Source organism: Thunnus thynnus, chromosome 16, assembly GCF_963924715.1.
Source record: "Thunnus thynnus chromosome 16, fThuThy2.1, whole genome shotgun sequence".
NCBI lineage: Eukaryota > Metazoa > Chordata > Actinopteri > Scombriformes > Scombridae > Thunnus > Thunnus thynnus.
In genome coordinates this window covers 9,127,308-9,152,608 of record NC_089532.1, presented here as the reverse complement: position 1 = coordinate 9,152,608, position 25,301 = coordinate 9,127,308, and the positions used below count along the sequence as shown (strand labels likewise).

At 39.2% G+C, this 25,301-nt stretch overlaps 2 protein-coding genes across 11 annotated transcripts in view; both read left to right on the top strand.

The window, feature by feature from the left end:
- Positions 1 to 18,105, top strand: part of dtnbb (dystrobrevin, beta b) — a 35,135-nt gene extending 17,030 nt beyond the window's left edge. Inside the window, exons 11-21 of one of the 6 annotated variants that reach the window (XM_067615139.1) lie at positions 1,742 to 1,816; positions 6,944 to 7,034; positions 8,224 to 8,312; positions 9,246 to 9,359; positions 11,564 to 11,660; positions 12,043 to 12,063; positions 13,469 to 13,628; positions 13,800 to 13,889; positions 14,042 to 14,095; positions 14,277 to 14,300; positions 14,908 to 18,105. In XM_067615139.1, coding sequence (XP_067471240.1) covers positions 1,742 to 1,816; positions 6,944 to 7,034; positions 8,224 to 8,312; positions 9,246 to 9,359; positions 11,564 to 11,660; positions 12,043 to 12,063; positions 13,469 to 13,628; positions 13,800 to 13,889; positions 14,042 to 14,095; positions 14,277 to 14,290 — 805 coding nt within the window. In that variant the 3' untranslated portion in view covers positions 14,291 to 14,300; positions 14,908 to 18,105. The remainder of the gene's footprint in view (positions 1 to 1,741; positions 1,817 to 6,943; positions 7,035 to 8,223; positions 8,313 to 9,245; positions 9,360 to 11,563; positions 11,661 to 12,042; positions 12,064 to 13,468; positions 13,629 to 13,799; positions 13,890 to 14,041; positions 14,096 to 14,276; positions 14,301 to 14,907) is intronic. The other 5 variants (XM_067615138.1, XM_067615142.1, XM_067615141.1 and 2 more) reach the window with 5 other exon arrangements.
- Positions 18,106 to 22,918: 4,813 nt separating this feature from the next.
- Positions 22,919 to 25,301, top strand: part of dnmt3ab (DNA (cytosine-5-)-methyltransferase 3 alpha b) — a 54,877-nt gene continuing 52,494 nt past the window's right edge. For 4 of the 5 annotated variants that reach the window (XM_067615137.1, XM_067615136.1, XM_067615135.1 and 1 more), the window contains exons 1-2: positions 22,919 to 23,062; positions 24,257 to 24,468. In XM_067615137.1, coding sequence (XP_067471238.1) covers positions 24,394 to 24,468 — 75 coding nt within the window. In that variant the 5' untranslated portion in view covers positions 22,919 to 23,062; positions 24,257 to 24,393. The remainder of the gene's footprint in view (positions 23,063 to 24,256; positions 24,469 to 25,301) is intronic. The other variant, XM_067615134.1, reaches the window with a different exon arrangement.

The window sequence follows — 25,301 nt, the reverse complement described above, 5'->3', positions numbered from 1 at the left end:
TTTATTATTATTATTAGAGGTTGCATTAGATGTATTTTGAGCAAATGGCATTTTCTTAATTTTCTGTCCTCATGTCTCAGAGAGGTGAAAAGACAGAGTCGGAGCAGAGAGTTTCAGAGAGAGAGAGAGACGGAGAGGAGAGAGAGAGTGTATGTGTGAGCCAGAGAGAGAGAGAGAGAGAGAGAGAGAGAGAGAGGGAGAGAGAACCTACGTCGTCATAAAGTCATGTGACCGCCGAGTTTCCTTGGAGACAGCAGCAGTGTAGTACATTGAGATGCTTGCCTGCTCAGTTGAGGGCAGATTAGGCATCTGGCAACAGCAGCAGTTGGATGTATTTTGCCAGCCAGGCAGGTGCTTTCTCTCCTCACAGAGGTAAGTGATGCCTCGTGTCTAATGTGTTTAAAACGAGAAGTTAACATTTTTCACATGGACTGGGCTTTTTTTTACTGAGACCAGATGGCAGCATGTGTGCAGGTTTGAGTAGTGACAGGGTTAACCTTGCTTCTTTTTTCTGTCTTTTAAGTGTTGTTCTCTTACGCATGCAAAATAACAATTAGCAGGATTGAATCTGTGCAAATGGCCTTTAAAAAACTGATAAATTACTCATGCAGGACTGTCCATGGCTTTCTTTTGATCTGTTAGGCTAGTCCTGGGAGAATTTCAAATGTATGAATAATTGCAGTATGTCTTTAAAAAGAACACACAAACCCCCTTGAGCATTCACATTAATGCAGGGAATATGTATTTTGGTTTGTGAAATTATTTGAATACAATTAGTGACCCAAAATTAAGCAATTCCTCTTGCTCTGATTTCTGTTTTGTGTTCAGTAGAGCTGTAATAATTTCTTCATGCATAAAGAAGAAGAGTATGCGTGCTGTTTAAGCACTATAGCCAAAAAAAAAAAAAAAAAAAAAAGACTTATGCCTCATGCTGATAACAGTATTCTTCACAATTTGGATATAAATAGTTTCATCTGGCCCGAAATGCTGATTGGACAAATAAGCATAATAGGACACAATGTTGTTCAGTGTTTTGCTTTTTATGTGATAATGAGCGCTTTAAATAAAACAGTCAGTTACAATGGAATCAAGGCTGATAGCTACAGAGAGATACTCTGTGCAGATTGAAGAGATGCAACTACAGAGATATGGAAATTGAGTGCTGTCGTGAGCGGCTGCTATTTTCTGTGCCGGGCGAAGTGTGAAGCTGAGAGCACCTGAGTGATATTTTGATCCGTTAATGAGACCCTGTGGTCCCGGGGTTTTTGGGTTCTGATGAGCTCGCCGGGGCCACAGATTCAGCCGCCAGATGGACCCCATCGCTTTGTTTACTCGCACAAATTACCTCCCACAATGTCACCTTTCCTGGTTTTTCACAGACTTCCAGTTTAATTAGATTTTCTTGTCTGCTGTTGTTGCTCTTGCTCATGTTAATTAGGTTTAAGCTAACAGCCCTAAAAACATCTAAATTGCCATTCCCGGAAAAAGTCAATTATTCCGCAACAATTTTAAGTTAACACAGTACAACATGTTGCCTGTTTTGTGCTCCACACTCAGTGGTTTATAATGATCCCCCCTGCCTCCCCTCTTGCCCTCTTTTGTACAGTTGGATTAAATTGAAGTCAGGATCGCTGATTCATGCTTATTAATAAAATGCAAATGCCCTCTACTCCATTCCCCGGTGACAAGCACCACAGGCCCCTGCAGTATAGCATTAAAGACCTTTAATCTTGTCTTTTAGTCAGCCGAAACCAGTGGCCAGCAACATGAACGACACAATGCTCATGTCCTCTGGGGCACCTACTCCTACCAAAAGGTAAGCACCCCCAGGGATGATCTCACACTGTCTTTTTGAAGATATTATTCCACAGAATCAGATGCACTTCTGTGATGATTACCTCTAATGTATTCTTCAAAGATGACAAAATGTCACTTTAAGTCACACACACAAAAAAATGCGGAAATAAGTTCTTTTAATTCGCTCTGTGCTCAGAATAGGTGACAGATTCTCTCTCGTCTGTGGAAATAACAAGAATAGGGTGACAAATCAGGCTACAGATGTTATTTGTTCCCTCACACTTGACACACATTTTGTTGCATCTGAGCAGCATGCCCTTATGAGTGTATTTTTAGAGGAAAATTTGCTACGCTGTCACGAAGAATATGTGAGCACTCCCACTTAAAGGGCTAATTTGACAAATAGATGATGATAGAATTGGAGCCTCATCATCGTGTAAGCAGATAGCAGGCGAGGGCCCCCGTGAAGGTAATTGTCCTCTCATTTTAGCCACTCTCATTTAAAGGCCACCTCTATTATTATTTACAGTGGTAATGAACCATTGTAGTTATGAATTCGATAATGGAGAGCAATCTGAGAGAGCTGTAATGTATCTGCACTCTGTCCTGCAGGTCTGTGCCGGTTGGATTTTCCTTTTTTTTGCATACGGTAGCTCTCTATCACATCTTTTCGGTAATTTGTATCTGCAAGATGGAACTGCTCAGGGACTTCCCACGGCACATTTGGAGGGAAGAGACGTCACTGTCCAGCATACAAAAAGAAAAGCGAGATATCCAACCCCTGTTCTGTATCAGGTGTTTGATTGAAATCCAGACAAAGGTTTTTGTAGAGGATTCAGAAGGAGCCTGAATGGAGTCTGTGGATGTTTTTTCCACTTGTGTTCCTCTGGGCTGAGTTATCATACAGTAGCACACCAAGGAGTCCAGGCAGCAAGCTAGAGGCAGCTGAAGGGCAGCACACACACTGCAAAAAATGTCCATCGCAGATAGCCATTTTATCAAGTGCTGGACCCTAAAATGTGTATTTTTATCATAAAAATCTGTGTGAAGGCTTTTGCTCTCAATATTTTTTTTTGCGATTAAATTTTAAAGCAAGTGTAATTATCCCACTTTGTCGGAAGATTTTGTATCTGCTTTTTCGAAAAAATGAGACACTAAGAATCAGTACTAGATTAAGTTTCTTCCTGGGATGAACATTTTGTGCAGCGCAGTGTTGTCTCCGAGGGCTGACAGTATCAAGATCAGAGCTGGTTTGAAGGGAACTGACAAGATAGGGACACCCGAGGCGGCAAATGGAGCCGAGCATCCAGACCCGTGGAGGTCAGTCGAAGACATCACGTGTTGCTGCATGTACAGAGGAAGGCGACGCTCTCCTGAGGTTTGTTTCACTGTGGCAGTAATGAAGAAGCCTGATAACCTTTGTCTTGACATTTTGCTCCGTGAGTCAGAGCTGCTTTGGGAAGATGTCATGCACTGAGGATGCTGTTGCCTTGGAGGGGCATAACAACTACACAGCTGCCATATTTAGGGCAGAAATTGCGCATTAAGCCACCGTGACGCTTCCAAAATAGGTTGTGTTGAGTGTCAGTATGGATACCGGTAGATGAGGTGTTGAATGAGGAGGGAAGGAGCAGGCTTCACTCGGAGCAGAAGGACAATTCCTACCAGCATATCTGTGTGTCACATCTGATTTGTAAATAATGATCTATTGTTATAATTAACACGCATGCCTGATTTCACACGAAGGGCCTATGAGTCAAAGATGCCACTGCTGAATAATGCAAAGCTCCTTGTGGCTCTGCCTCAGTTCAACAGACCCAAACTGAAAAGCAGCACTAGTGCTGTCTATGTTTGGTGACACTTTCAAATTCCTCTTTTTGTCAGGGGGGAAAAAATAGAACACATTCATGATTGTGAGCTCACTCGCTCTTAAGATGTCCAAAGTAGAAACTGAATGCACACTGTTGTTTGAAAAATTGTATGTGTTGTGCCTCCAGCATCCATCACTGTCTGCTCTCTGATATTGTCTGCTCTGCTGACATGGCATCTGCTCCCTCCCACCTTGCTCTCTCTCACAGACAGTCGCTCACCACTAGCCGGTCCTCCAAGGGCGAACAGACACCACACAATTTATTACCTGTTAGTCATGCTGAACAACAGCAGCAAAAGATTTTTTTTTTTACAAAATGCTGTCTTGAGCTTGATGAGTTTTAATTCAGTTAACTGAGAATTGTCCTCAGATTTCGCAAAAAAAGTTTTTACACTCGCTTGAGGTGGTTTTTTGCCTTTTTTGAAATAGAGTTAATGCGCTAAATGAGGGGTGGAAACACCTTTGCTGAATAAGTTATGACGTAGCGAACATTTAACTCACATGATTGATGTTGACAGTTTGAAATAAAGATTTCTGCTCCACTGAATAGACGAAAAATAACGGCAGATCAGTGTTGAGAGTAACTCTCTCCAAATTACTACTTGAAACAAACAGAAATATTATATTTCCATCATATTATTATAATTCACTGTTTGAGGTTTGACTGGTGTACGTTTATCTTCTGTTGTACCCTCTTCTTCTGCAGTGGTATAATGGCACCTGACTGGAGAATCACCGCCACCTGCTGCTTATCTCGATGAACCAACTTGTAATATTTACATAACAGTAGTCAATGGAAACAAGCATAAATTTGGATGGACACCGAGCTATATTAACATGGCCACTGTCCCCCATTACTGCTGGTTGGTGCGAAATGCATTCTGGGATACTTAGCTTCCACACTACCAGTGCATCAGCGTGGGTCATACCAGACACCAGATTGAAAAACTCTGTATACTGTGAGAGATTGATCTGGCGGTGATAGGCTTAATCAGCATTGTGTTAACCCATTTGGGAAGAGCTTGAATGTAACGGACGTTCATTTAAATGTAAAAGTTCCTCATTCCAGCTTTAAATTTACTGTCACTCTCTTTTCTGGTGACTAAACTACTTCTGGTCCTCCATGCTTTACTGCAAACTGGACATTTATAATTTATTGACTTTCAGTGGAATTAAATAATGATGATACAATAAAATTTAGCAATTTCACAAAATTCTGCTATTATTAATTAATTTGATGAATGAATGATTCATTTTTTTTTTTTGAATGATTTTTCGATTGTATGAAGAGTTATGTCTGCAGTGCATAACAGTGGAACTCAGTTCATTACAATGAACATTAATGTGATTATTTTGTATGCGTTTTTTTGCCATGTATGATATAAGTAACTTTATTTTATCATCTTCATTCTTTTCAAAAGAAATCTGATAACAAAAGACAATTACAGTTAACAACAACACAGCCAGCAGTCAGATAAACAACCAATTAGACAATTAGAATTCACAAAAAACAATTACAAGTCATAATTAACATCAGATAATAAAGCTTTTAAAATGTCTTAGTGCAATAAGAGCTGTGTAAAGTAATGATTGGATAAGTTACAAGATGTAAATGAGAGACAAGATGTGAGGTAATTTTGAACAGTATCACTTATGGATAGTATCATGAGATGATTATCTTTTCTAAAAGGAAATCCACTCCAACTTTATAATACATTATCATTAGTGATAAAGAAATTACATATACTATATATGAATATCCGAGAACTGTTGTTATTAATATTGTGATATTGATTCAAACCATATCGCCCAGTAACATTAACATGTAAACGCAGCTGCTGCAGGGCCAATCAAGAACAAGATGCCTCCCTCCAGATGTGTTGGGAAGTTCGGACAAGTTCAGATCTCTGGACTCTGAAAGTTGTGACCTTTGGTTAAAGCGCCATCAGGAAAGTCAGAAAACAGTTTTAAAAAACATCACCTATTTATTTCTCACCAAAATAAACCCAGCGGTGTCTGAGCTACTGTGTTTGAGAGATTTCTTCACACATGTGACCAAAATAAAAGTACCTGGGAAAGACGCCAGTTCAGGAGAGCTTTAAGGCAGATTGTGAATCTTTGTCCAAAACCTGGCACAGACTATCAGGTGGTGCCAGGAAACTCCCCGATGAAGCAAATACAGGAGCTTTTGGAGTGATAGCCTGAAGATAAAAAACATCCAGACATGCAGTGACCCTGCAGGGTCATCGCTTCTCCTGAGCCAACCCGAGCAGCTCCCTGATGTGTGTTAATGCATTACTTTAATCCTACAAGAAACCTCAGGCTGTGTTTATGCTTCAGTTTGAGGACGAGACTGTAAATTATTTAAAAAGAGACATTTCCTGTCAGAGTCTTGAAATTTCCCCTCAAAACAAATGTTTTGACATGTTGGTGGATTGATTTCACTTTTTTCCTGATGCAGATCAACTCAATTTTCTTCAGACAAGTGAGGCTATCTTGAAACAAGTCAGATGATCAGCCGAGTATTTTCAGATATCATCACTGAAATAAGAAAACCCTTGAAACAAGCGAGGTACTGTCGCATCTGGAGTAGCCTAATTTATCTCATCACACTTGCAGCTTTTTAAAGTCTTTTTTATATAATAATAATAATGTTGTTTCTTTTTGCTTTTATCACTGGTTTGCAGTGTATACGAGGCTGCAGGGACTGTAGTTGTTGATGCAGCGAGTCTGAAGCCAGATTGGATTTAATGGTCTTAATCATCGCTCATTCTCCAGTCAGAGTTAGATAGCTGTCCTGTTTGGAGGCTGAGAGCCCGGCACCATTTCAGCTCTCTTTCACTCCTCATTGCAGACCGCCTGCCGAGAAGGGACAGCATATGTCCTGTCATCTGTCCACACCATATGCCACGCCCATGATCATTTAAAAGTTTCATGCCTTTTTGACGTTTCCAGTCAGCAATGAAATGGCCAGAACGGGCATTGGCACACTCACAAATGCATTTGGCATGCTGCATTCGCTCTTATTCATCTCAGTTCATTGTTATGACCAATTATCTCAGACTGTCTATCAACTCTGGAGTTAAAGCCAACTGTCATATATTGAGGTCACCTCAGTTATAAAGTTTTTTTTGTCATGAAAATTATTTTACGTAATCACTTTGATGGTGTAAACTTTTACTTCTACTTATAAAAGAGCTTTTGACAGTAGAGTCTGTGTTGCTGTATTCAGTATGTGTGTGTTTGACGTATCTACCTCTCTTTGACTTTGTGCAGTGTCTTGGAGAGTCCCAGCAGACTAGATGAAGAGCACCGCCTCATCGCTCGCTACGCTGCCCGCCTGGCAGCCGAGGCGGGAAACTCCACAGTGAGTGGACGCCCCGTGATGGGCTTCAGTCAACCTGCATTTCACATTTAATGCTTTGACAAGTTATTGTTAGGCTTCTTTGTGGCTGGAGAATTGAAGCTGTACTTTTCACTCACAATTCTCACACACACACAAGTCAAACTGTGTCACACTCAGCTTTAAAATATAGTTGTTTTGTAAGACAGGAGGGGAAAAGGTCAGATGAGTGCACTCATCTTTTAGCAGGTGCAGGTGTAGTTTTCTTAAAACACGATATGAAATAAGAAACACGTCTCATGTGCTTTAAAGCAAATTGTCAAATGACGTTTTTGGAAATTTGCTTTCTTGTCTAGAGTTAGACGAGAAGATTGACACCACTCTCATATCTGTCTGTTCAGTATGAAGCAACAGCAAGTAGCTGGTTAGCTTAGCTTATCATCAAACACTGGAAACAGGGGGAAACAGCTAACCTGGTTCTGTCCAAATGTAACAAAATCCACCTACACACAGCTCTAAATTGCACTAATTAACATGTTATATCTGATCTTTTAATCCATACTAAAACTGAAGTGTAAAATGACAAGTTGTGGTTTTACGAGGGGGTTATGTGCTCGCCGGGAGCAGAGGCTTCCTGAAGTTCCTGAAGCTGGTTGCCCCACAATGACAACAAGACTTCAAGAAGTCACTGTGTCCAGTCCTGCATGTGACCCCTGTGTAAAACCACAACATGTCATTTTTACACTTTAGTTTTGTATCAGTTAAACAAATCAGAAATAATGTGTTCATTGATGAGCTTTAGAGGTGCTGGTAGGTGGATTTTGTGACCTTTGGACAGAGCCAGGCTAGCTGTTCCTGTCTGTTCCCAGTCTTTATGCTAAGCTAAGCTAAGTGGCTGCAAGAGACATTTTCAGCAAGAGAAACATTTTCCCAAAATGTCGAACTATTCCTTTAAGGAAATTATTGAGAACCAGTGACCCAACAGAAGATTTATCTTTGGTTTATTTGGATTTGTACTTTGCAGTCTGACTGTTATACAGAGGGATAAAGAAAATCTGCCGTAACCTGAAATGGCTCCCCGTTTATGCAGAAACATAATAAGACTCCAGCAGAGCATCATTACTGCTCACTGTGGTCAGGACGTAGCTGTTGGTGTTTGACTTTTGTTCGCCCACCGTTGTTAATGCCATTCTATGATAATTTTGTTTTTCAGCAGCAATGTCCACCAACAGATCTGGGTTTCAACTTTGATGCCAATAAGCAACAAAGGCAGCTGATTGCAGAGCTGGAGAACAAAAACAGGTACAATTTATCATTTAAACATTAATTATACATCCGAAACAATCATTTTCTTTACTGATTGGTGGGCTGGCTGGTTGACAGTGTAGTACTGTACTTAATTATACTTCTTAGGTACTTACTTTTTCATTTTAAGCCACTGTATACGTTATAGTCCACCACATGTCAAAAGAAAACATTGCACTTTTTACTCTACTCAACATTTACCTGACAGCTGTAGTTACTTGTATATTAAGATTCAACATGCTAAACCTCTCATAACCTTTTAAGATATGATGCATTGTCTCAGATTCAGCAACCCAGCTCTGTGTTAAATAGTAAAAGCAATAGTTAGATGTGAGTTAGGTGAGATTGATGCTACTCTCACTTGTGTCTGTTAGATATGAGGCTGCCAGCATTAACTAGTTAGCTTAGCTTAGCATACAGATTGGAAACAGGCCTGGATCTGTCCCACTATAATAAAATTATATTGTCTTTATTCAATCCTTGCAGAAGCCGAAGTGTAAAAATGATAAGTTGTGTTTTTATGGGAGGTTATGTGTGGAACTATTTCTTGGCCGGGAGCAGTAACTTCCTAAAATAATTGTGTGGTTGCCCAGCAACCAGCAGAGACAAACTCTCTGCAAGAAAGCAAATATTTCTCAGGATATCAAACTTTTCTTGTAAAATTAACTCTAACATTAAATTGCTTACACATTAATAATAATAATAATAATAATAATTAAATAATAACATACTCTGAAAGAAGTCAATCCTCATAAGTAGTACTTTTGATACTACATTTGGTAGTACATTTTGCTGATTATACATTTGTACTTTTGCTTAAATCAGATTTTGAATGCACAACCTTTACTTGTAACCAAGTATTTTTACATTTGGGGTATTAGTACTTCAACTTAAGTGCTCAGTGCTTAACTGACTGTCTGACTTATTCAGGGAGATCCTCCAGGAGATCCAGAGGCTGCGTTTGGAGCACGAGCAGGCCTCCCAGCCGACACCAGAAAAGGCCCAGCAGAACCCCACACTTCTGACCGAACTGCGACTCCTCAGGTAACATCCCTCCCTGCTACCTATCAATGCATCTCAATCCACACCGACAAGTTGAAAGTGATATATTAAGAAAAGCGATTAGCAATATCACTTTAGGGCTGTTGTATTTACTGAATGTAGGCTGAAGTCATTCTTCGAGTAGAAATAATGTCTTCATAATTCAGCATGAGCATTTGTCATGGTGGCAGGACGCTGGAGCACTTGGGTTCAGTTCTTGGAAGAGACTTTCCCGGAGTGTTGCTGCACTTGTCCCGAACGACCCTTTGTTTGTCTGGTCTGGCCTAAATAATGAATCAGTTTAAGGTCAACAGTCATGACAAAGATTTAACTTTAATATTCATTTAATATTTTATAACATAAATTATAAGCTACCCATTAATGCTGGTTAATTATATATTGTTTGCCTCACACTGAGCAGAATAAGAGATTCGTTTTAATATTTTTCTCTGGTATGTTAGGGGATTGTTGTGTGCAGCAGAAACTAATTACATCTATTAGTACAAAAACATAGGAATTTAATTACAAAATAAATTGGTTTATATCACTGGATGATACATTTACTACAGTTTTTATTTCTCCCAGTTTTCATTTAATTGAATAATGTTTGTGATTCAAGATTTATACCAGGATATTGTCAAGTGGTAACTATTTCATCACAGTCTGCACTGTGTTTGGAGCCTGGCTGGACTGCTCTGATATTATCTTTTTCCATCTGGTCGACAACTAGCGCAGCAGAGAGTGCAGACAGTCTGCAGATGTTTGTGAGGTTCTGAAAGGAAGACTTCAGGCAGACAGATTGCTTCAGTTTTTCGGGCTTTTTAAAAATGCAATACATCCTGTGAACACCAGGGGGTGATGATCGGCTAGAATTTAAACCTTTAGGATGATCAGGCGACAAGAGTGTTGAAGGAACTAGTGACAGATTAATGATGATATTAAAGGGTTTGTTTGTTTTTTTACATTGATACAGGTTAATAATCTAGAACGATATTAATATACTAGTGCAACATGATCTCATACAGTGCAATGAGATGAGGAAAATAATGCAAATTCCATGTCACTATACATACTGTACATGCAGCATCTGTGAGTATGCAACAGCTGATCTTCAAATTTTTCAACCCTCCCTAAGGAAAATCAGTCTGTTTCACCTAATTTCCAACATGCACGCTCTGATTTACAATATGAAGTAATCTCCTCTCACTAATTTTGACTTGTTTCACTTGTCAAAACAGACACCATACTTGTGACCCAAGAGCCTTGTAGGATGTGCAAATGTATCTGCAATGGTGACATTGCCACCATTTGAGATCTACATGTAAAGAGTGTTGACAAATCGCTCACAGATACAAAAGTAACACACACAAAAATGAACAGGAAACACCTTTGCAAACATAATGTATATCCACCACATTTTTGGCTACTGGCCAACCCTGTAAACACGAATGTCCCTGACTGACTGACTGACTGACTGACTGATGAAGTTACACCATAGAGAGGTGAAGTCCTTCCCCTTCTGCTGTCCACCATGGGACCTTAACTTGGAAAAAAATATGCACAGTAGTCAAGGGCGAGAGACAAATAATTTTTTGATCCTGTATGAATTGTGCCATGAATTACACATATGATATTTGTTCATTTACATCACCACAAAAAGTTCCCTGTTTTAAAAAATGAAGCGTCAAAATAGTTAAGTACCATTTAGTTTTGTGTAAAACTGCTCAGTGAACTACATCTCTCATCTCACACAATACGTATGTTACACACAAATGTATCTTACCTGATGTGTTTTATCCAGTGATTCCTGATCCTTTTATCAGCCAGGAAGCAAAAGAACGAGCAAGACCTGTTGCTCGTGTGACTATATCCCGGTACGAAACACATTGCGTTAACGTTAGCTTCAGCGGCTCTGGGTATGATATCACTTACGCAACTTTTGAATGTGTAGTCTTTCTCATTACACTTTTTTCACAGCCTTATACTTCAACAGTTTTACGACAAACTGCGACTTTCTTGACTTGCAAAATTATCTTTAGTATCTTTATAAGTTCCCATAGTGGTCCAGCAGAATGGGATGGACTTTGCCTCTCTATTGGCAGAAAGAATGCGACATGACTTGTTTCAAGTCAAAAGCCCTCTAGTGTGTCATACAGGGTCCAGCCATATATGAAGTTCTGACCTAGTCTTGTTTTCTTCTGTTATAGACACAGGAAGGATGAGCTGGAGAGGCGCATGTCAGCCTTGCAGGAGAGCAGACGGGAGCTGATGGTGCAGCTGGAGGGACTCATGAGGTTGCTAAAGGTGGGTGTCACCTGTTTCTAGGAGACTCTTCTCTTAGACAAAAAGGCCTCTGAATCAGTAGAAATAAACAATGATGGTGCATACACACCAACCCGTTGTCCTAAATGTGCTGTTCTTTAGAATTTAACAGGCTTTGTCAATGGTAATCTTCAGCAGCTTATATAATTGGGTTTAAAAGCTTGGTGGCATGTTTGATAAAATGAGAAGTGGACATGTTTAATTCTTCACAATCGAGACATTGCACTGATCTTAAGTTATGTTAATGTGCCGTGCGGTGCATGCAAAAATCCCTTTCTTCTTCTTTCACTGCTTTAATTCTGTTGCTCTCACTCTTCTTGCTCTCTCTCTCTCTCTCTCTCTGCTTACCTTTGCTGGCTGATAGGATGAGGAGCAGAAGCAGGCTGTAAGTTGCCTTTAATTCAGTTTTGCAAGGCTCAATACCTGGCTCTAGTTGCAGCACTTACTGTAACACTACTATAGTTTACTGCCCCACCTTCACACAGATGTGATTGAAGGAAGATTTTATAATTCATTTAAAGAAGCGTGTCAGGAAAGATGATAGGATTCCACTGTCTAACTCGGTTACACTGATCTGACCCTCCAACCCGGTATATCCCAGCACTTCTTTGCTAGCACTATTAGAGAGCTGAAACCACAGACCGGTGATACAATCTTTAAAACCAGGTTGCGCAGGTCTGTGGTCCAAACAAGTTGAGAGAACTGTGTTTTTCTCAGCCCAAATGTCAGGGACCTGTTCCTTTCATCGGCGCTAACAACCTCCTGTCTAATGTGAGTGCAGTCTGGCTGGCCATCTGCTGCCTGGCTCAGAGCCATCGTCCTGGGCCTGCACCAGTCCCAGAGACACACAGTGATCCTTTCTCTGTGAGATATAGCTCCCGACTCAGCACGGGCTCCGGCCGCTCACCCACACATGGTTCTCATTGCCCTCTCAATGCAGTAAAGGTGCACTATAGAGACATAGAGTAAGACCAGCCAGTATAGGATTACCAGAAGTTTTCTTGCCTTTAAACCATTGTTTTTGTTTGTTCTCCCTGTAAGGATTAAGTTCTTTTGGTCACATCTGTGCCGGCGTTTGTTTTAATAAAAGTCACCTTCACAACCAAAAAGGTCATCTTTTCCTAAAGCTGCAATCTGTGATTGCAATACAGCATCTTCCACCGAAACACCATTGTTTCACAATTGGCTTTGTTGATGTAGAGATTAGTTGGATTTAAGCTTTTTTTCTCTATCTGATGCCCAGATTCATGGAACACAGAAAATAACCAAATGTGGCATGTTATTCACTAACTTTGCACCAATGAGAAGATGCCTGATAACACCAGTCTCTAGTATCTTCGCACCCATCACAGTCACTTATCTATAAATAATGTATGTAAATCATTATTTTGGGGATATTGCTTTTATTTGAAGATGCAAACCAAGATTGTGCCCAATTCATAAACATGTCTCAAAACCAATATCCTCAAATTATTATGGTAAAAGGTTGTAAAAAAAAATGTTGCATCATTCTTGCAGTGCAGCATCACCGTCTCTAATCCTGAGACTGCTAGTACAAGTAGTTTTTAACTTGACTAAACATTAGTTTAACATCATTTACAATAATTTGCATTTACAAGACTTTACTAGGTAAAACAAACCTTTATTTCAACAAGCTATAAAGAAGATGGAAAGATAAAGAACTGAACTTGATTTCCATCAAACTGTTTAACAGCATACATACAGTAGATGCCTAATTTTGAAAATTTTCTAACGAGACGGTCATTTTCACGGGTTGTTGTATGTTGCAGTCCCAGTCTGGAGGCTCCCCTCATTCTTCCCCCAGTCATGGTGCAGGCTGCTCCATGCCCATGCCCATACGCTCCACCTCGGCTGGGTCCACCCCAACTCACACACCACAGGACTGCCTGGCAGGGGTGGGAGGGGACGTGCTGGAGGCCTTCGCTCAGGGTGAGTCTACAACTAACACCTGAAAGAAAGAGAATTCAATTTAAAACTCATTGCATTTATGAATAGTGGTCAGTGACTGCCTTGGCCTATGTTACATCATTTACATGCTGATATTGCAAGACTAATAATTGCGTGTGTTAAATGTGGTCTGAAAACTTGTCTGTTTCTCAGGTGTACCTAGAAATCTTCGGAATGATCTATTAGTTGCTGCTGACTCAATCACAAACACCATGTCATCACTGGTGAAAGAGCTCCACTCAGGTTAGTCTATAACACACGGTGCATGCTTTGTTTTATTGCCTCAGCTTGAATCGTTATTAAAAACGTGTTGTTATTGAAATGGAATTAATATTTTAGTTTTTACACGGTGACCAAAAACATCCGCACTGAAATCTCTGGTTTTATTTTTAAAGTAGACGATGGGGCAGAGGAAGAAGAGACCAACATGAGGAACGGGGGGGACAGAGGTAAGTCTAAGCGGTACCTGTTGTTAATTGCTAATAGTGTCCTAATTTAATCTTTCAGAGCCAGTTATATAGTCATACCACACACAGTATGCCACTCAAAAACAGAATAGAGAGTTATATGTCTCGATCTTAAAAGTTTGGCCATTTACATAAACATGAAATATTTCCTTTCTTTTTTCAGCTGAAGCAGAATGAACAACAAAAAGTAGGAATTATTATTAATTAATATTATATTACACATAAAGAATGTACTACAGAAGCAGAAAACTGGCTTAATTGCAATCTTTTTATTTTTTTCCTGTTTTCTTGAGTTAATTATCCCATTAGCTCAAGAAAACATATGTTGTTATCTTGAGAGAATGAGATAATTAACCCGTTATCTGAGGATATACCATGGGTAATTATCTTGTTTTCTTGTGGTAACGGGATAAAATAAAATGACTGCAACCACAGCCGCTCTCACTTTCCATATGTACCAATTTCAATCAACTTAAGAATTAAGTTGCCTGAAGTACATCGATTTTCTGCAACTAGAGAAATAGTAGCTAGATCTAATAATGACTACATTGGGTTTTTGTTCATTTGTGGATCTGAAGGAGTCGGCTGCAGCTAAATATTTGCATGGCACCTTTACCAACCAATAAAAGACTTGTTTTGCTCTTTACATATAATGGACTACTGCTGCAACCCTCCATCGAAAAGTACCAAGACAACATGGCACAAAGCCATGTCATTTATACTAAAATCAGTCATACATCCGGACTGTGCAGGCTGTCAGCAGCACTAATATGCTTTTATGTGTGTTTATCCAGGCACAGTGAGAGTACACAAGCACTGAGGGAAAGTGAACACCACTCCATCCTGTAAGGACATACAGTCATCACCTGGGAAGAATCAGTAACAACAACAACAACAACAGCCCCCCTGGCATTAGCACGTAGAGTAATGCATGCTATAATCTAACAGGATTTCACTATGTGAAAAAAAAAAAAGTTTCTTGACACCTTGCAGGTAGCAAGATGTGTCTAATTAGCGAGTGTGTATGTTGTCCTGAATACAAACAACTGCTGTAATTACCCAATGATTTCCCTCATGACTGCTAAGAATGGCTTGCTGTGCTTTCTCCCCCAACTGTTCCACTGCAGCCGATCATTCTGTATATAAAATACTGTACAACACATGACACTGGGAACACCCCGACGCGGAAGTGACTTCCTGTCACCACACGTTCCCTGTCATTGCTTTTGTATGATTAGTGCTAGTATTTCTTTTTTCTCTTTTTCTTTTCCTTTTTTTAAAAATCATTTTTGCATGAAGTTGCACTCATGTCTGGATTTAGGTACTGTACCATGCTATGCCAGCTCTTTGTGGGTTTATGATGACAGCTGGGGTGTCAGAAGTCTCCTGCCTCAGAATTCACGCTGAGTGTGTTTACTCGCATGCCTGTATTCTGACGTTTAAGAGCTAATGTTTGTAAAAGTACCCTCCCGTTTAGCTGCAGTTTCAGTTAAAGGAATAGTTAGGAATAGTTAAGCTAACCAGTTGCTGGCTTCATATTTATAGCACAAACATGAGAGTGGTATCAATCTTCTCATCTAATTCTCAGCAAGAAAAATGAGAAGAATTGTATTTCACAAAATGTCAAACTATTCCTTTAAAGCAATCAACAGATTAATAATCGTTAGCTGCAGCCTTCGCCAGGAGACCAAGAAAAGTTATGTTTCTGTTGTAATATTCTGTCTCTTTGTGTGTCCAGGGATATCTTTTATTATACTATAAAGGTGCAGATAAACAATTTATCCCCATTTTAAATCTAAACCATGATTTAAACTGGTCTCCAGAATACCGTTTGCATGTAAACACACTCGCTGAGTCACACACTGTACTGCTGCTACTCTGCGCTCAGTGAGCCACCCTTGCAAATAAGAGGGCTGTGCGGTTAAGAGAAACCGAGGGGCTACTACAAACACAATAATGAGCCTGGTCTCGCCGTTTCCTCCGAGCAAACACACCTGAAGGGCATTGTAACACTCGACGCAGCATGGTGCCTCCTTCCAAATACACTGACTAGCTGGTAGCCTCAGTATTTATTGTTTCAAGTGTAGGGAAGCACCTCAGGATGTTTAATACGGTAGTATGAATTAGGCGTTGAGTTTAGTTGTGCGTTACAAAATGAACACTCTTACCTATGTGAGGACGTAAGGTAGTAGTACACAAGTAGGAAATGCTATGATAGCTTTATTTAGTTAATAAAGGAATATTGAAAATGTTTATGTGCAATGAAAGTAGGTGCTCAGGGACTGCAGAGCTACTCTAGATGAAATGTGGTGGTAATGTCCTTTGATTGCTAGATGTCAAGGTTAAAGGTCGATTAAAAATTAAGGGTTTCATTCCAAGAAGCTATACATCCCCTGTGAGTAAGATTCCTAAATTGGTTCATAAATTAGTCCTTCAAGCTGCTTATGATCCCTGTTGTAAGATTTTGTTAAAAACCTGCTGAAGTAGACCCTTCTACGCTCATATAAACAGTCAATTTGTCAACATATTTTGGAATGAAAATCTTCGAGTGTTTCGAGGAAAGCAACAGCAAGTGATTACATGCTGGGTAAAGAATGTGGATTATGAGAAGGAGAGAAGTGTTTTTTCTGAAGTGCTATTTGGTGAAGCATGTCGTTGGATATAGTTTGTCTGTGTGTGAATTTGTGTCTTTCTCAGAAAAGCAAAGCAATGTGTCTGTTTCAGAGGTAGCTGTCAACCAGAGAGGATGTCGAGTCAGATGGAGATCAGGTCTAAGTTACCTTTACATTTTTGTCTTCTGGTTTTAATATTTTTTGTCCTTCAGGGTTAGCCATTCATCTCAAATGAAAATGAGCAATGTCTGGTTTTTTTTAATAATACAATGTGATAAAGGTCCGGGAAGACTTTCTGAGTAATATCATGAAGGAAGCAGTTAAAAATCTGACTGAACTGAACAACAGAAAGTGTGAACTTTTTGTTTTGAGATTTTTTTTTTGTACAGTAGGCCTATCCTATAAGCTAAAGTATAAGGTTTCAACAACCTGTTACACTGTGTCAAGAAAAAGAACAAAAAGAGGCTCCTCTGTTATCGTCGTTCTAAATGTGATGTTTTCATTCAGTTCTCCGTCATCGTTATTGTTCTTAATCTGGTTTACGGTATTAGTGGAGTAAAGTCATTGTAATGAGTTTAATGCAGATTCACTTGCACACTCGCACTCGTATAGTCGCCCAAATATTAGTTAATATAAAGCAGGTATAAAAATTTAAGTTCGGTAATTCAAAAGTCTGGCTCTCAAACGGCTATTCAACCTTGAAGGTCCAGAAATTATTTAAATGCTTAGGTAAAAAAGAGTTACTGTCTTCCCCTTCATTCTGGCAACGCATTGGATTGCAATGTCAAATGTTATAGCTTTGTTTTTCTCCTCTCAGTTTGTGCCTGTAGCTGTTTTGTAAAGTGCTGTATAAAGTAACCATTCAGCAAATAAGATGATCTATCAGCCTTTATGTCAGAGTTTTAGTCTGTGACTTTGTAGAGATTTTATTTATTTATTGTGTTCTGGGGGAAACTTAACGCTCAGCCTTTACATTTGTGCCAAACTGTTTGCTGACATTGTGTGTCATACAAATTACAGGTATATATCAGAGTATATCTGCATTAGTATGTTGTTGTTGCCCATAGTTTATTCACAAAATGCCTGGAGATATTGCAATTTAATGGTTTCCACTGCTGGAATCTGGACAAATGTGCATTTAATAAAGATAGAAAACACATTCCAAACAATACTGATAGACAGTCACTGATGTCATTTTATCTAATACGGAGGCAATATACCCTATCAGACCAAACTCGGGGTAATGCAAATAAAACACAGCTGGTCATACAGAGATGCATACATTGTGATCCTTTTATTGTTTGCAGAAAGACAATGTGCAAAGAGGAAAACCTCGATGACAACGCTCCCCTGATGTTATTTATCTATGTGTGTGTTCTGTATGGTTACGCTTCTGGTACACATTTGTTTCTCATGTTGATTTTACAAAACATAGTTTTATGTCACAAAGCCACTGTCTTTTGTAAATAAAATCAAATGTGAGATATATTAAAAAAAAAGATTTAAAATAGCGCTTTCACCGTTCACTGTCATGATTGTTAGTGTTGTTGTTTTCCGTCACTGATGCTTCCTCAAGTCATCACCAAACAGCATTTATAAGAAGTGGGAAGTACATTTACTGTTACATTAAATATGGCATCATCTTGCTGCTGCTTCGGCTGCTGTCCTCAGATGAACCACTCAGTGCCATTGAGTCAATGAGGGAGAGGAGACGCCGCTGCTTCCAGATCAGTGAACCACATCCGCCTGCAGCACACACATTTCCTCACTCCCCCATAGCCCCTAAAAAGCACTCAATCTGCCCCACAGGGATTTGTTCTCTGAGCCTTTAGCCCTCTGGCACTCCTGCATGTCGCTCTGAACTGTGTCTCCGTCTAGTGGGCACGCATGGGATAGAAGAGTCAGGTTAATGTAATGAATGTGATAAGAGAGTTCCTATCTTGTTCAAGCTGCACTCTAGGAAATGAAATGTGGATGTGGTGCTAGATGGAGAATCCTGCTTAGAGGATAAAATCTATGAGACTGTAAGGGCTGAGCCTCATAATCCCACATCCGTTTTGATATACATACAGATTTAAGTAAGTGAAGATTTTATTATATAGCACTTTTTGCAGATGATCAATAGTAACAAGATTTATATTAACAGAATAGAAAATAAAATATTTACAAAACAGAGCATCCATTTTAAAAAGTGAGGGAATATAAATGAGAAGTTTTTTGTTTGTTTTGTTTTTTTTGTAAGAAGGGAAACTATTCCAAAGTCTACTGGGAACATCCAGTCAACTCTGGTTATCATCTGAGAGACTTTACATTATTATAATGACACAACAATTCAGAAATGTAATTAGAGGCTCCAGCATGTAGAGCCTAAGTAATAACCAAAAATTTATATTGAAGTCTAAACTCTACAGTAGCAGCCAATGGAAAGAAGCCAACACTATTGAATAATGCAATAGTGCAGACGAGATACAGCTCCTTGGCTGAGGCCAGATGAGTTACAATAATCTACTTGTGAGGACACATGAGCCAAATAAGGCCAAATAAGTTAGTCCAGTGCAACCAGGAAGATATATTTCACTTTTTTTTGGAATATGTAAAAATATTTCATAAGTAAATGTATTGTAGAGGCTTTTCCATATGTGTGGAGGACTCATTATCACCTCACTTTATATGGTTTTTAAATAGAAAATGAATCACCATTTCAGTTATGTGAGTGGACACACAACTCTAGGCTGGGATAGGATATGATAGGGCAGCAGTCTGCAAACTTTTTTATGTTGTACTTCCCTTTGGAAGCTGGAAAAATCTCACGCCTCACTGATGGGAAAATTGCATTTTTAACAACCAGTAACAATACTGGGTAAATCAGTAACAAAAAGTGTCAAGTTGAATTTGAATGGATAACATTATCAGGAGCTGCATTCTTCTTCTCAGTCATGTTTCTCATTAGTTTCAGTTATGTGAATGAAAAATACAAGTTAAACTTTGCCCAAACCGCCAACAGTTTTCACACACAAGACTCTCCTGCTGCACTATACTGCCAAAACATTTGATTTAATTAATGTTCTTGCTTAACGATCATCACCGTTTCTTTCTGCCTTGTCAGAAGTCTGTCCATCTCTGTACATGTTGTTTCTCAATAACCTTGCAAATATCAGTGCGCTCTCGTCCCAAATGAATCAATCTTTTTAACTCGTCGTAGCAGAAAAAGCACAGGTGGAACTAATTACCTTAACGATGGCTTAGTCTCAGCAATTAATGCAGCGCAATGCAGCAATTAACAATGTTATTAGTTACACCTGCGTTTGACAAGTTGGTTGTCTGCTGTGAAAAAGGCTGATTCAACCTGGAATATGATAAGATTTATCCCTGAATAGAATTTCAGGTGTCACAGCAACAATGTAGTGCACAAAACAATATAGAAATACATCAATAATACAAATTACATACAAGAAAACATAATTTATGCAGAGTTCTGCTAATGAAAAAGTAATGTGAAATGTCTACAAATATAACCACTATCTATATATATATATATATACACCACAATACTGTTCCTATATTGTATGTTGTAGTAGCTGATGTTAGTGAAATGGAATGTGCAAAATGTGCAAAAGTCAGCAACCACTATATATAAACTTTACCACACTGTATGTTCTCAAACATCTGCACGTACTGTACCTGAAAATACACAGTAAGCTCGTCCTGTAGCGTGAACATATGCGCAAGATGAGACATTAGTGTAAGAATCTGCATCAATGTCAAGAAGTAAAAATACACTGCAGTATAATCAGTCAGTGTAGAAAGCTGTTTCACTTCACTAGGCCCCAAAACTGGCTCGAGGCGTTTGCTAATTACACGACCGTTTAGGGCCCCGTTGCCACGAGGGGGCCCATAAATGAAGCAAATTAAAAATGGGAAGTCTCCCCAGGTTCCTTGGTTCATTTTGTCATCATTTAAATAACATAAGTTGTTGTACTTAAAGTGTACTTTTATATGTTAAGCACTTTTCAAAAGATTGAAACTGCACTTAACTGATGCTAATAGTTATTTTAACTGTAGGTAATTGTAATTAATGATCACATGTGCAGATATGCACCATGCAAAGATAGTTTTAAAACATAAAAGTTACTCCCTAGTTTAGTTTAAATGCTTTATATGTCCATTTTTTGAGTCACTTTTAAGTACACTGTATTTGTAAGGTGATATCTTTCTGTGTAATGTGACAATATCAGGACAAAAAAGTGGTGACTAATTGTTGTGTGATAGTAAAATGTACATGTATGAGATGGGGTCAAACAAATACTCCCTATAGCACACAGTGGCACCTCAGCTATTTCATAACATAAACAAAATCCACACACAAGGGTCCATGCAGTGGCATGCACAGACTCTCTCAGGGGGCAGTGGTGAAAATGAAAGAGGGACACCTCCCTTCACACACAGGAAAATAGGTTTAGTGTTGAGTTTTGCACTAAGGTCATATCAGAGGGGCTATTGAGCCAACCAGAATGGTACTTAGGGGACACTTGTGCCATTCAAATGTCCCACATGTGTAACATTAGTTCAGAAATTAAGAATGGAAGTGGTCCAATGGGTCATTAAACATTAAAAGATTCCCTCTAGACATGTTTCAGAACAAAAAAAAACCCTGCTTTGTGTCTGATATGAGTTTTCAAAAAAAAAAAAAAAAATTTGCATTTCCTCTTTCTCTCTCATTGAAAAATCAAGAATCTATGCAAAGGAAAATATTTCTCATTTCAAAAGTTTAACTGCTGGACACAAGAAGTCTCCTACTTTACTGAAAAGTCCATTCTCAGTGTTTGTGTACCGGAAGCTTTAAGTTTCCACATCACATTGTTGCATACAGGACCATAACTGGCTCCAAAATTGTTGTGATGTTATGAATAATGCACATAGATACGTTCAAATGAAACTGAGACAAAACTTAGTGTCAAAATCTGCATATACGTCATTCTGCACAGTGAAGTAGAACCGCAACTATTAAAATTAATCAGCAACTTTTCTGATAATTGAATAATCGTTTTGAGTCTTTTTAAGAAAAATTGATAAACTTCTGGTGGTTCCAGTAGGTTGCATCTTGGCTTTGGGAAACAATCAACAATTATTACCATTTTCTGACATTTTACGGATCAAACTATTATTTGATTAATTGAGAAAATCAAAAAATCAAAAATGAAAATAATCATTAGTTGCAGCTCTAATATCCAACTGAAGGAACAAGAAGTAAAACACATTTTCATAAAAGTTTTGGGGCATCACTGCAGCCTAGTGGTCTAAAATGCATACCATGTAATCCCAACATCCCCCGTTAGATTCCCGCCTTGCACCTTTGTTGCAGGTGATCCCCCTTTGGTTTCTCAACATGTTTTCTGTCCTACATCTCAATTCTTATAAAATAACATAAGATAAGATTAGATAAGATAAGATAAGATAACATAACATAACATAAAATAACATAACATAAAATGACATAAGATAACATGACATAACATAACATACCATAAGATGACAAGATATACTTTATTATCCCTGGGGGGAAATTTGACTTGGGTAACAGTGCTACACACAGCTGCAATCATAGTAGTAGAGTGGAACACTAAAGACACAATAATAAATAAATAAATAAAGATATCTATACGTAAACATTATAAAAATGAGGAATGAAATCATAAAAACCATAAATCCACCATAAATCCATAAATTCATAATAAATAGAACTAAATGCAAACAATGTCTCCTTACTTATGAGACACTACATAAGTAAGCACTGAGCTGGTTGTTGGTCGAGTTGCGTTATAGAAATTGAGAGGAAAGAAAGCTTAAAGCGGTTGTTTTCTATATTTACTGGCTCTGTAACAACTGCCTAAAGGTTAATAATTAAACAATCTGTCATATAAAGGCTAAATGTCACAACATATCTAAGAAATAATTAAATAAAGGTTTTTAAAAAAAAGGGCATTTCAGTGTAATTTACTGGACCCTTGAGATGAAATCTCATCAGATAAAAATGTATATATGTGTGTATTTGGGGTGGGGGTGGGGATGGGGGGCGTCTATGATAAGTGCTTATTAGCCTCAGACCCCCCCAACCCCCCCGCACGCTGTGGCGCATGTGGTAGGGGGGAGTCTGGTGAAACCGGGTGTGTTTAGGACCCGGTGGCAGCCAGCAGACAGTACGCAGGCCCCTGCAGCGAGAGCGGCGCATCTGGAAGACTGCTGGCCGGCTGGGGAGGTGGAGGACGGGGAGAGAAGAGGAAGGAGGCTCCGGGAGCACGAGACAAAAAGGGTCAGGCCTGGGACTTGGGAAAATCGGGTAACGAACACACAGCGATTCACGCGTTTAAATCCGTTTAACCCGGCACTACTAACCGCGTAGAAAGGGTAACCTTTATCTGAACAAAAACGTGAAAGCCCCGAGAGCGGAAGGCGCTCGATGGTAATGGGGAAATAGCGATTTAGGGTTTGCTTTTTGCAGATGTGCTGATTGGACATCGCGATGTGCACTTGAACTTGACCGAATTTGCAGCAAGGAACCGGGATCGCGACTCTTGAAAGCACCGGCCTCATTAAAAAATAACGGGGGATTTATCCTTCAGTGGCCGTGGCCTGTGAACGAATCACCAATCCCCTGTGTATTGCAGACTTCCCCTATTGCAAAAGACGTCTGAAACTTTGCAATTTTAACGCATAGCCAATTGAATTATACATGAGAGTCAGTAATATCGCTGTAATGTGAGCGTATGGCCTGATTGTAGGCTGATATGCATTGAAATGCGGTGACACTAAAAGCCTGTGTGGCCCTATAATAAATTATTTTTCAAGATAACACGTTCAGGTCTGCAATTCTTTCCCAGGAGCGAGGACTTCATTCCAGCAGCCTATTAGACCCCCCTAAATTAATCAGAAGCGACTGTCATAAATGTTGGCTTAGAGGAAATTAATCACATCCTAAATGAATAGATATATATTTAGATTATAGGCCTGTGGTTTTTGCACATTTCTACGAGTGCAACGTTAAAACTGGCTCGGCTGTGTGCGCATGGCTGCTGGAGTAAGTTTAACCCACACGTAAGGTGAAAATGGCACATTAATAATGATAGTAATTAGTCAAACAACATGATTAGCCTTAATTGGTTTAGCAGCATCATGCAGAGTTTTAGGCACATGGGGATTTAATGTCGAATACTGTATACCCATACATCCATGTGGTGTATAAAAGTGGCCTAGGCCCTATAGGCGATAGTAGCCATACAGTATGCTATATAGAAGCCTGTGAGGGTCCTATACAAGACCTGCACGTAACAAAAGGAAACTCTGATGCTCAGAAAGTGCGTCTTTATGAATAAAATGTGAAACTGATTTTAAGATATATGGATAAAATGTGTCATTTGCATGAATCATGTCATACTCTCAATCTCACAGTCATTGAAAGCATCACAACACTAATACAAAACCAAGATGTCTCTAATGTGTGGTGTAATCTCAGTTTTGTTTCTTATCTTTGCAGGAGAGCGGAGAGAAGAGGGATCATCTCTCATTTTCTTTTTTTTTCTGTTCCTTTGAGTTTGTTTTCACTTGAAACTTTCCCTCATCTACATCACCATCCACATCATCATCTGACATTGCCCGTAAGATCATAAGACGATGCCGTCCAACACTGTCACCAATACCGCTTCATTCAAAGGCTCAGACTACGCTGACTCACCTGGGAACAGAATGGTAAGAAACACATGTGCAATATCAGGAGTCTCCCTTTAGGAATTTATGAGACTCCTCTGCAGCATGGTATGTTGGTGAATAACTGGGGATTGCGCAACTTTATAGCCAGCTGGGTTCAAAGAGTTGATTCAATCAGGATTGGGCTTTTTGAATGACTTGAGCTGAGCTGGATTTGTTTCTCCATCACTGCAAAGTGCAATTTTTTAAAGGGCTCAAACTCACCAGAACTGTTTCAAAAGGAGATTAGTCACTCCTGAGGTCATCCAATAATGCTGTACAGTGCGCTTTTCAGTGTTTTCCTAAAATATCTATAGAGTATGTGTGTGTATGAGAGAGTAATTTTAAAGGTGCAGTGTGGCGTCTCGCGGAACGGACTTGGCAGAAATGGAATATAATATTTATAAGTATGTTTTAATTAGTGTATAATCACCTGAAAATAAGAACCGCTGTGTTTTCATTACCTTAGAACGAGCCCTTTATATCTGTATAGGGAGCAGGTCCTCTTCCATGGAGCCCGCCATGTTGCACCGCCATGTTTCTACAGTAGCCCAGAATGGACAAAGCAACACACTAGCTCTAGAAAAGGCCTTTCAGGTTTTTTGCGAGTTTCCCGGTGACCGTAGGTTTTCCTACATACTTGGAAGGGGACGTGCAGTTTTTTGCAATCTGCAACCTCACCGATAGATGCCACTAAAACTTACACACTGCACCTTTAAGTCAAACTACAATTTTTTATACTGTTATCACTGGGATGTTACATTGATAGAGCCTTGAAATAAAAGTAATGTGGTTTCAACAGTAATTTCAGTTCAAAGCCAATTAAAATATTTTTT